Genomic DNA, 11,722 nt, shown 5'->3' with positions numbered 1-11,722 from the left:
ACTAAGATCATGGCATGTGGTCCCATCACTTCATGGGAAATAGATGGGGAAACAGTGCAAAGAGTGTCAGACTTTATTTTGGGGGGCCCCAAAAGCACTGTTGATGGTGATTGCAGCCATGAAATTAGAAGATGTTTACTGCTTGGAAGGAAGGTTATGGCCAACCTAGATAGCATATTTAAAAGCAGGGACATTACTTTGCCAACAAAAGTCCGTCTAGTCAAGGCTATGGTTTTTTCAGTGGTCATGTATGGATGTGAGAATCGGACGGTGAAAAAGCTGAGTGCCACAGAATTGATGCTTTTGATCTGTGGTGTTGGAGAAGACTCTTGAGTGTTCCTTGGACTGCAAGGAGATCCAGTCAATCCATTCTAAAGGAGATCAATCCTGGGTGTTCATTGGAAGGTCTGATGAGTCGGCTGAAACTGCAGTACTTTGGCCATCTCATGCGAAAAGTTGACTCATTGGAAAAGACCCTAATGCTGGGTAGGATTGAGGGCAGGAGGAGAAGGGGATGACAGAGGATGAGACGGTTGGATGGCATCACTGACTCAATGGATATGGGTTTGGGTAAACTCCGAGAGTTGGTGATGGACAGAGAGGCCTGGTGTGCTGCAATTCATGGGGTCGCAAAGACTCGGACATGATTGAAAGACTGAACTGAACTTAACTGATGTTGGGAAAGATCAAATGTGGGAGGAGAAGGGGACAACAAAGGACAGGTTGGTTGGATGGCATCACCAACTCAATGGACATGAGTTTGAGTAAACTCTGGGGCATTGGTGATGGACTAGGAGGCCTGACTTGCAGCAGTCCATGGGCTCGCAAAGACTCGGACATGACTGAAAGACTGAACTGAACTTAACTGATGCTGGGAAGGACCAAAGGTGGGAGGAGAAGGGGACAACAAAGGACAGGTTGGTTGGATGGCATCACCAACACAATGGACATGAGTTTGAGTAAACTCCGGGGTGTTGGTGATGGACAAGGAGGCCTGACTTGCAGCAGTCCATGGGCTCGCAAAGGATCGGACACAACTAAGCCACTGAACAGACTGACTGAACTCAAAATCAAAGAAAGGGATTCTGGGAAATGTAGCTCCAGACTAGGCAAATTAACACAGCGGAGCACAGAGCACTTGACTTACTAAACCCTTCTGCTTTACTTAGTAGGGTGAGCTGAGGTTGAAAAAACGACCTGACTGATAAAGAGACTTTGGACAAGTCTGCAGTGAGGAGACTTTTAGTCACTGCTTTAATTTTCCATCGTACGAATCTGCACTAGAAACAGTCTGGATGTCATTTTCCCCACCTGCCTTACAGTCAGAACGTAACCATGGGACCTAGGCTCAATCAATTAGACGCACCCAGATGGTACCCAGGTTCAGCCAATCAAATACATCCAGATGGCACTTAAGACCAATTAGGTACAGCCACATGAAATGTAGGCTTAGCCAATGGATACACTTACAGGTGAAAGCAGTGCAACTGGGTTCTGATGCATAGAATTCAATCTAGACGAGGTGGAAGGGACATAAGCCATGTCACTAGTGACAGCCACTGTGTCTGGAGCCAGTGGTAGTGACAGTTCAGTTCAGTCACTCAGTCCTGTCCGACTCTCTGCGACCCCATGAACTGCAGCATGCCAGGCCTCCCTGTCCATCACCAACACCTGAAGTTCACCCAAACCCATGTCCATTGAGTTGGTGATGCCATCACACCATCTCATCCTCTGTCATCCCCTTCTTCTCTTGCCCTCAATCTTTCCCAGCATCAGGGTCTTCTCCAATGAGTGACAGAAGATCCTGCACTCAAACTCTGTATTGTTCATGGCTGTCTCTCCAGCCATCCCTCTCAGAAATCTGAGTCACTTAATATCCTTTAATAAGTTTCTTTCCTGCTCAAAGTTACCTCTAATGAACTCTATTCTTTCCAGTAGAAAGCTGACACCCCTCTAACTTCATTTAACCATCTAGCCTCTTTCCAAAACTAGATAAAATAAGGAACAATGTCCACCCCCATGGGCAGTGGAGTCAGGGAGAGGCATTTTGTCAAATTACTATGGTGCCACAGACTCTGGGCCAGTGTTACCTGTGAGGGGGTCACTGACCTGGGTTGTGAGTCGGGTAGACCCATCTGAATCCTGGCTGTGGTGCTGACTGGCCTGTTGTGTGACATTGCGCATATCACTTTCCTCATCTCGAGAACTGACTGTGCTTAGTGTTGCCTCCTGGGGATATCATAGAGACCAAAAGATTCCTCTACGGAGCAATCTCTCAACCACACAGCTCAGCATGTTGGACACACCCACACCAGTGATGATAAAAGGAATAAGAGTGACCTTTCTTTTGCTGGATTAAAGAAAATAAATAATAATAGAGGTGGTGTCCTCATGTAGTCCAAGATGAAGATGGTCTGTGAATGCTGCAGTTTAGAAAAGTTACATGTTTTTGGTTTTATATTTTTTAGTTTTCTATTTTTTTATTATATTTATTTTAATTGGAGGCTAATTATGGTACAATATCGTAGTGGTTTTGCCATGCATTGACATGAGTCAGCCACGGGTGTACATGGGTTTCCCATCCTGAACCCCCTCACCCCAATTCCATCCCTCTGGGTCATCCCAGTGCACCAGCTCTGAGCACCCTGTCTCATGCATTGCACCTGCACTGGAGGTCTGTTTCACATATGAAAATATACATGTTTCCATGTTATTCTCTGAATCCATCCCAGACTTGCCTTCTCTCACAGAGTCCAGAAGACTCTTCTATACATCTGTGTCACTTTTCCTGTCTTTCACATAGGGTTATCATCACTATCTTTCTGAATTCCATGTGTGTGTGTGTGTGTGTGTGTGTGTGTGTGTGTTATTGGTGTTTTTCCTTCTGGCTTACATCGCTCTGTTTAATAGGGTCCAGTTTCATCCACCTCGTTAAAACTGGTTCAAATGCATTCTTTTGAATGGCTTAGTAATATTCCATGGTGTATATGTACCACGGCTTTCTTAGCCATTCGTCTGCTGTTGTACATCTGGGTTGCTTCCGTGTCCTGGCTGTTATAAAGAGTGCTAGGGTGAACATTGGGGTACACGTGTCTCTTTCAATTCTGGATTCCTCGGGGTGTATGCCCAGCAGTAGGACTGCTGAGTCATATGGCAGTTCCATTTCCAGGTTTTTAAGGAATCTCCACACTGTTCTCTATAGTAGCTCTAATAGTTCGCATTTCCATCAATGGTGTAAGAGGGTTCCCTTTTCTCCACACCCTCTCCAGGATTTATTGTTTGTAGACGTTTGGATAGCAGCCATTCTGACTGGTGTGAGATGGTACCACATTATGGTTTTGCTTTGCATTTCTCTGATAATGAGTGATGTTAAACATCTTTTGAAGAGTTTGCTAGCCATCTGTATGTCTTCTTTGGAGAAATGACTGTTTAGTTCTTTGCCCCTTTTTTGATTGGCTCGCTTATTTTTCTGGAATTGAGCTGCAGGCGTTGCTTGTATAGTTTTGAGATTAATTCATTGTCAATTGCTTCGTTTGCTATTATTTTGGCCCATTCTGAAGGCAGTCTTCTTCCCTTCCTTATAGTTTCCTTCACTGTGCAAAAGCTTTTCAGTTTATTTAGGTCCCATTGGCGTATGTTTGCTTTAATTTCCATTACTCTGGGAGGTGGGTCATAGAGGATCCTGCTGTGATTTCTGTCAGAAAGTGTTTTGCCTGTGTTTTCCTCTAGGAGTTTTCTACTTTGTGGTCTTACATTTAGATCTTTAATCCATTTTGAATTTATTTTTGTGTACGGTGCTAGAAAGTGTTCTAGTTTCCCTCTTGTACAAGTGGTTGACCAGTTTTCCCAGCACAACTTGTTAAAGAGATTGTCTTGTCTTCATTGTATATTCTTGCCTCCTCTATCAAAGATAAAGTGTCCATAGGTACGTGGCTTGGACCTCTGGGCTTGCAATTTTGATCCATTTATCTATATTTCTGTCTTTGTGCTAGAACCACGCTGTCTTGATGACTGTAGCTTTGTAGTATAGCCTGAAATCAGGCAGGGTGATTACTCCAGGTCCATTCTTCTTTCTCAAGATTGCTTTGGCTATTCGAGGTTTTTTGTAATTCCATACAAATTGTGAAATTATTTCTTCTATTTCCCTGAAAAATACCGTTTTTGGCTTGTTAGGGATTGCATTGAATCTATAGATTGCTTTGGGTAGTATACTCATTTTCACTATATTGATTCTTTCACTCCATGAACATGGTATATTCCTCCATCTATTTGTGTCCTGTTTGACTTCTTTCACCAGTGTTTTATAGTTTTCTATATGTATATATAGGTCTTTTGTTTCTTTAGGTAGATATATTCCTCAGTATTTTATTGTTTTCATTGGAGTGGTGAATGGAATGGTTTCTTTAAGTTTTCTTTCAGTTTTCTCCTTGTTAGTGTATAGGAATGCAAGGGATTTCTGCGTGTTCATTTTGTTTCCTGCAACTTTACTATATTCATTGATTAGCTCTAGTAATTTTCTGGTGGAGTGTTTAGGATTTTCTCTGTAGAAGATCATGGCATCTGCAAACAGTGAGTGTTTTACTTCTACTTTTCCAATCCGGGTTGCTTTTATTTCTTTTTCTGCTCTGATCGCTGTGGCCAAAACTCCCAAAACTATGTTGAATAGGAGTGGTGAGAGTGGGCACCATTGTACTGATCCTTACTTTAGGGGCATTGCTTTCAATTTTTCACCATTGAGGATAATGTTTGCTGTGGGTTTGTCGTATATATCTTTTATTATGTTGAGATTTGTTCCTTCTATGCCTGCTTTCTGGAGGGTTTTGGTGATAAATGGATGTTGAATTTTGTCCAAGGGTTTCTCTGCATCTATTGAGATAATCACATGATTTTTATTTTTCAATTTGTTAATGTGGTGTATTATGTTGATTAGTTTGTGGATATTGAAGAATCCTTGCATCCCTGGGATAAAGCCCACTTGGTCATGATGTATGATCGTTTTAATATGTTGTTGGATTCTGCTTGCTGGAATTTTGTAAAGGATTTTTGCATCTATGTTCATCAGTGATATTACCCCGTGGTTATATTTATGTATTTATTTATTTATGTATTTATTTATGTATTTTCGTGGCATCTTTGTCTGGTTTTGGTATTAGGGTGATGGTGGCCTCATAGAATGAGTTTGGAAGTTTCCCCTCCTCTGCAATTTCCTGGAAGCATTTGAGTATGATAGGTATTAGCTCTTCTCTCAATTTTTGGTAGAATCCAGCTGTGAAGCCATCTGGTCCTGGGCTTCTGTTTGCTGGAAGATTACTGATTACCCTTTCAACTTCCATGCTTGTGATGGGTTTGTTAGGATTTTGTTTTTCTCCCTCGTTCAGTTTTCAGAAGTTGTACTTTTCTAAGAATTTGCCCACTTCTTCCAAGTTGTCCATTTTATTGGCATATAGGGGTTGATAGTAGTCTCTTATGATCCTTTGTATTTCTGTGTTGTCTGTTGTGAACTCTCCATTTTCATTTCTACTTTTGTTGATTTGATTCTTCTCCCTTTGTTTCTTGATGAGTCTGGCTAATGGTTTGTCAATTTTATATATCTTCTCAAAGAACCAGCTTTTAGCTTTGTTGATTTTTGCTCCGGTCTCATTTGTTGCTTTTACATTTATTTCTGCTCTATTATATGATTTCTTTCCTTCTACTAAGCCTGGGGTTCTTGAATTCTTCCTTCTCTAGTTGCTTTAGGTGTAGAGTTAGGTTATTTGTTTGACTTGGTTCTTCTTTCTTGAGGTAAGCCGCTTTTGCTATGAACCTTCGCCTTTGCACTCATTCTACAGTGTCCCATAGGTTTTGGGTTGTTGCGTTTTCATTTTCATTTGTTTCTATGCATATTTTGATATCTTTTCGGATTTTCTCTGCGATTTGTTGCTTATTTAGCAGCGTGGTATTCAGCCTTCATATGTTTGAATTTTAAATAGTGTTTCTCTTGCAGTTGACATCTAGTCTCAGTGTACTGTGGTCAGAAAATATGCTTGGAATGATTTCAAGGCTTTTTGAATCTACCAAGGCCGGACTTATGGCTGAGGATGTGAACAGTCCTGGAGAAGTTTCCATACGTACTTGAGAAAAAGGTGAAACCCATTGTTTGGTCAGAAATTATGCTTGGAATGATTTCAAGGTTTTTTGAATCTACCAAAGCTGGACTTATGGCCGAGGATGTGATCTGTCCTGGAGAAGTTTCCATACGTACTTGAGTAAAAGGTGAAACCCATTGTTTTGTGGTGAAATGTTGTATCGATATAAATTATGTCTAACTGGTCCATAGTATCATTTAAAGTTTGTATTTCCTTGTTAATTTTCTGTTTACTTGATCTATCCATAGGTGTGAGTGGGGTAGTAAAGTCTTCCACTATGACTGTCTTATCGTTAATTTCCCTTTCATGCTTGTTAGCCTTTGTCTTACATATTGTGGTTCTCCTATGTTGGGTGCGTATGTATTTATAATCGTTATATCTTCTTCTCGAATTGATGTTTTGATCATTATGTAGTGTCCCTCTTTGTGTCTTTTCACAGGCTTTATTTTAAAGTCTATTTTGTCTGATATGTGTATTGCTACTCCTGCTTTCTTCTGGTCTCGATTTGCTTGGAATACCTTTTTTCCAGCCCTTCACTTTCAGCCTGTATGTGCCCCTTGTTTGGAGGTGGGTCTGTTGTAGACAACATAAACAGTGGTCTTGTTTGTGTATCCTTTCAGGTAGTCTTTGCCTTTTGGTTGGGGCCCTCGACCCGTTTACATTTAAGGTAACTGTTGATAAGTATGATCCTGTTGCCATTTGATTTGCTGTTTGGGGTTCGAGTTTATACAACCTTTCTGTGTTTCCTGCCTAGAGAAGATCCTTTAGCATTTGTTGAAGAGTGAAAAGAAGAGTTGGGAATAGATGTCTCTACAGTATCTTCATTAGTCCGAGGTAATAAGAAGAAGCATGTTAAAGCAAGGGGTAATGTGGATGATCAAAACTCTGACTTTCATCCTGAAACTTGAGGACAGAGTGTATTTTCAGCCTGCACAAGTTTAAATGTGCCATTCATACGAAAGCCTTCTACCATCCAGATAGCTGCTGAAACAAGTGCCCCAACTTGAAATGATTTCTCTTCTCCATCGTAAATATCAGTTAGACCACAGGAGCATACTGTGATACATCAATCTGCAGCTGCTTTAGGTGTTGTTGTTGTTGTTTTAATTGAAGAGAAATTGCTTTACAGAATTTTGCTGCATTCTGTCAGAATTCAAAATAAATCAACCATAGAGGCACATATATCCCCTCCCTCTGGGAGTACCCTCCCATCTCCCTCCCCATCCCACAATCTAGGTTGAGCATTTGTCATGGGATTTCACATAGAAGCTGCACTAAATCAAATGGCTCTAGTGAAAATTTTGCAGCTATGTCTACTTCTATTTCTCCATACCGCAACTTATGTCCATTACAGAACAGTTAGTTTGGACCGAGGGTGGAGCCTTCTACCTTTCCAGGTTGGTATGGTAATATGTCAGCCCATGACCGTCCTTTTCCTAAACTACAACAGTCAGGCAATTTAGTTTTCCCAGTGCCAAAGATCCCTGATACATCTGCTGCTTCTCTTTCAAGATCCACTCATCAACCATCTTCATTATTTGAAAACTGTCCTAATACAACTGATGTACCAAATGGGTGTTGGATTATGGAGGATACCAAAGTGTAAAATTAATGTTGGGAGATGTCAACAAATTCCTACAATTCTCTTATTTGAAGAAAAAAGTTACATATTCATCTTCATAGGGCCAATTTCTATTTTGGAATAATTAAGAGTAAAATGAGTCTTTCTTTCCGTGCCTGACTATTTTACTCTGCATAATATAAACACTTCTGTGCAAGGTCATAAAATAAACACTACACTTGCTTTCACTGAAACCCACAGTCAGTTGATTGACTTCATTGCATAGAAGTGAGCAGACCCATGTTTGGTTTGGTAACAGTCCTGAAAGTTAAGAATATGTGTATAGAAGGGTGATCAATCACTTTTATTTCAGGAACCAAGTAGACTTATTGATGTGATTTTTCTGTGTAAAAATTCTTTAGCAATGACAGTTTGCAGGTTTCATGTTTTTGGTTACTGTTTATGCAAGCAGCCTTTATTTTAAGTTGATGTAGAAGTAAACACTGGTTGAACATTGCCCTTCAATTGCTAGAAGACCAGTGACTTTATGATGTCAGAGCTACTCTTTAATTGCTAGGAAACCAGTGACTTTGTGATGTCACAGCTTTTTGACTTTGAGAACCATGCTGATGGTCTTGAGAGTTTATCTCTGTACGCCAGCCAAGCAGCACTTGAAGTTGGAGTGTGTAAAGTCAGGCAAATGAGAAAAGTATCTGAAGAAAGATCTCTCTGAGATGGCACACATTCCTTCAGAAATTCAAGATGTGCCCCGTAAAGATGTATCAAGTGGTTCCAAAACCTCCATTGGATCGTCTTCGTGTGATTACACACTTACTGGGGACTCAGTTTTGAGATCTATGATTGAAGAATATGCTTTTCAGGCTTTGTCTAAGGAAGCTCGGATAAAAAGGCCACACTACACATTTTCTGTCTCTGAAAGAAATGAGTTGAATGATTTTCTTTCCCTCACTTTTCCACAAAAACTCTGGACTATAGTTGAAAGTGATCAGTTTGAATCTATTTGGTGGGATGAGAGTGGCACTTCTATAGTGATCAACGAAGAACTCTTCAAGAAAGAAGTCTTGGAAAGAAAGACCCCTTTCAGAAAATTTGAAACTGATAGTATGAAAAGTTTAGTTAGCCAGCTTAAACTTTATGGGTTTAGTAAAAAGCGACAAACTTTTCAAAGATCTGCTTCACTCCCTGACTTTCTGGAAGAAGAAAACAATGTCTCTGTTTTGAGCAAGGTAATCCAAAATTTCCACTTACTGTCAATATGTAAGATTAAATCATGTGACTTAGAAAGCATGTTCACATATGTAGCTAAAACCGAATTTAAAATTGAGATAGCAAACTGTTGAACACGTTTTATTTTTTGAAGTTGAGAAGAGCTGGAGGTTAAAATATATGATACTTAATACACTCTCCTAGCAACTTGAAATCAGATACATGTCCTCAAGCTACTTTAAGTGGTATTTACTGTATATATACAACATATTTTTTAGTTGAGGAGCATACTTGTTTCTAACATGTAAAGTGTTAAAACTACTAATGGAGGTGTTGTCTTTGATTCTATTTAATTGGCATCATTAAAGGAATACATTTTTATAGTTTAACTTTGCTTGTCAGTTTTACCTTCGTTTATAAAAAACTAAATAATTGTATCCTTTGATTTTAGTTACAGATCTACCATAATCCAAATTTCAAAAGAGGCTATCCCCAACTTTTAGGAAGAATGAAAAGAAGAGTTGGGATTAGCAATGTGTTTCCGAAATCTTCACTAGTTCCAGATTACGAGAAGAAGCATGTTAAAGCAAGGGTCAACATAGATGATCGTAACTCTGGTTTTCATGCTGAAACTAGTGGAGAGAGTCCATTTTCAGCTTCCACCAGTTTAAGTGTGCCTTTCCCACAAAAGACTTATACCAGCCAGATAGTCCCTAAAACAAGCGCCCTATTTCCGCATGACTTTCCTTCCCCATCAATATCAGTTAGACAAAGAGAACAGAACGTGGTAGATCAACCTGCTGTTTTAAACCAGTTGAGCATTTTTAATTGGCACTTCCATAGCACCTACACTCAAGTAAATGGCCATGTTGAGGACTTTGCTACTACCGCTACATCTACTTCTCAGAACCACATCGTATCTCCATTATGGAGCAGTTCTTTTGGACTGATGGTGGAGCCTTCTACATTTCCAGACAGGTATAGCGGTATGTCAGCCCATGACAGTCGTCTTCCTAACCAGCAACAGAGAGGCAACTCAAGGTCCCCAGTGCCAACGATCGCTTATACACCCACCTCCTCTCTTTCAAGTCAATTCATCAACGATATTCCTTATGTGAAAACCATGCTAATTAAAACTGACCTATCAAATAAGTATCAGCTTATGGAACCTAATGAAGATTAAAATTTACGTTGGGAGATGTCAACAAATACCCACAATTCTTGTATTTGAACAATAAAGTTACACGTTCCTCTGCACAGTTTTGTTTTCTATTTTGAAACAATGAAGAGTAAATTAAGGCTTTATTTCAATGTCTGGCTATTTCTCTGCACTCTTTTATAAACTCTTCAGTTCAAGAAAACATCCGTTAGGCATCCTAGGTAAATGGCACCTAGCCTATTGTTTCTAAGCAAGAAAATGAGAACAAAGGGAAAAGAGGTAATGGATGTAAAGTGATTTGGGAAATCATCCCTGCTGAAATGAATGGGTGTCTAAATGAGGATGGTACGGGTGAAGGAACACATACAAATAAAATCAAAACAAGTGCACCTACACAGTACGAACCTTAGTGCATTCACAGTTACATGATATTCTATTACGTATCGGTAGAGTCTTAAGATAGAGAAGGAAATGGTGCCCCGCTCCAGTATTCTTGCCTGGAGAATTCCGTGGAAAGGGGCTCCTGGTGGGCTGCTGTCCATAGGGTCGCACAGAGTTGCACACAACTGAAGTGACTTAGCAGCAGCAGAGTCTTAAGACATTAGACAGGAGATTGTCTTCATTCTAGAAATTCATTTCATACTTGAAAATATAAATATTGTAGCATGTCCAAAATTAGGAGAACCGTTATACCATCACTGTGATACCAACGATTACAGGACATAATCAGTGACTGGACCATGGCCAGCACAAGATAGGTATTTTACAAGTGGTACTGTATAGGGTCATTTTAGCTCTGCTCTCCTTAAGGCGTACCTTTATTTCCTGCCACCATGATTCCACCCTATATTTCCTAATGCATATTTAGATTTTGCTTATCTGTTCCCTCAGAGACAAAATAAATTCCTCTGGTGATTGCAGCACCTCAGGATGGTTAACAAGTTCTTTGAAGACATGATATTTGTTTTCCGTAGTAGCTTCAGTACCATTCTCTTACACCGTGCTTCTGGAGCTACAATCACACACACTGCTTTCAGATGTGCTAAGCCCCTTCTCACAACTTTGCCTCAACTCTTTCTTGGGGTTGGAAGGAACCTCTGTTCGCCCTCCTACCAAGGTGAGCACGGATATCAGGTCTTCAATGTGTTTTGGGTCTACCCTCTTTTCTTTGTGTATCTTTCACATCAGCTAAAACGTGTACTTACTGAATTATCAATAAGGAAATGTAATCACGAATCAAATGCTATATACATTACTCAACAACATCCTATAACCTGCACTATTATCATAATTGACCTTTCCTACTTACTGAGAATCTTTTCCCGGTTGATAAATATATATCTTATATGTTCATGAATGTCAAATGTGGGAATTCAAATTATAAAATGATTGCTGCTCTCATGAAGTTTACAGTCTATAACAACCCATACTAGTCATGTTGTTTCAGGCCCAAGTTCCCTAAAATTCAGTAGTAGTTATAGAGATATTTATGGAAAAAACAAACAAACAAAAAAGAATCATTCATTTTAATTCTCTAGAAAAGTCATGGAGTAAGGAGGGATCAAAATCAATGGCTGATCCTTCACATAGTTCACAATGAAATAAGATGAGCAGAGTGTCTGCCAGTTGGACCCCCCAGACTGTCATGAA

At 39.9% G+C, this 11,722-nt stretch overlaps 1 protein-coding gene across 1 annotated transcript; it reads left to right on the top strand.

Moving 5' to 3' along the window:
- The first annotated feature begins 8,286 nt into the window (after positions 1-8,286).
- On the top strand, positions 8,287-10,170 carry LOC145537632 (heat shock transcription factor, Y-linked-like). Its single transcript, XM_081568401.1, has 2 exons — positions 8,287-8,933; positions 9,365-10,170. Exons 1-2 carry the CDS (start codon positions 8,421-8,423, stop codon positions 10,094-10,096), a joined length of 1,245 nt encoding a protein of 414 aa, XP_081424527.1. The 5' UTR covers positions 8,287-8,420; the 3' UTR covers positions 10,097-10,170.
- The last annotated feature ends 1,552 nt before the right edge of the window (positions 10,171-11,722 follow it).

The sequence above is a fragment of the Giraffa tippelskirchi genome, chromosome Y (assembly GCF_054371585.1).
Source record: "Giraffa tippelskirchi isolate mGirTip1 chromosome Y, T2T-mGirTip1v1.2.pri, whole genome shotgun sequence".
NCBI lineage: Eukaryota > Metazoa > Chordata > Mammalia > Artiodactyla > Giraffidae > Giraffa > Giraffa tippelskirchi.
This window is presented reverse-complemented; position numbering and strand designations above follow the sequence as displayed.

Excerpts from the sequence above, each read along its gene's own strand:
- LOC145537632 (XM_081568401.1), top strand. The coding sequence starts at position 8,421 with ATGGCACACATTCCTTCAGAAATTCAAGATGTGCCCCGTAAAGATGTA. Across the intron at positions 8,934-9,364 it reads ATGTCTCTGTTTTGAGCAAG|TTACAGATCTACCATAATCC; the intron begins GTAATCCAAAAT and ends CTTTGATTTTAG.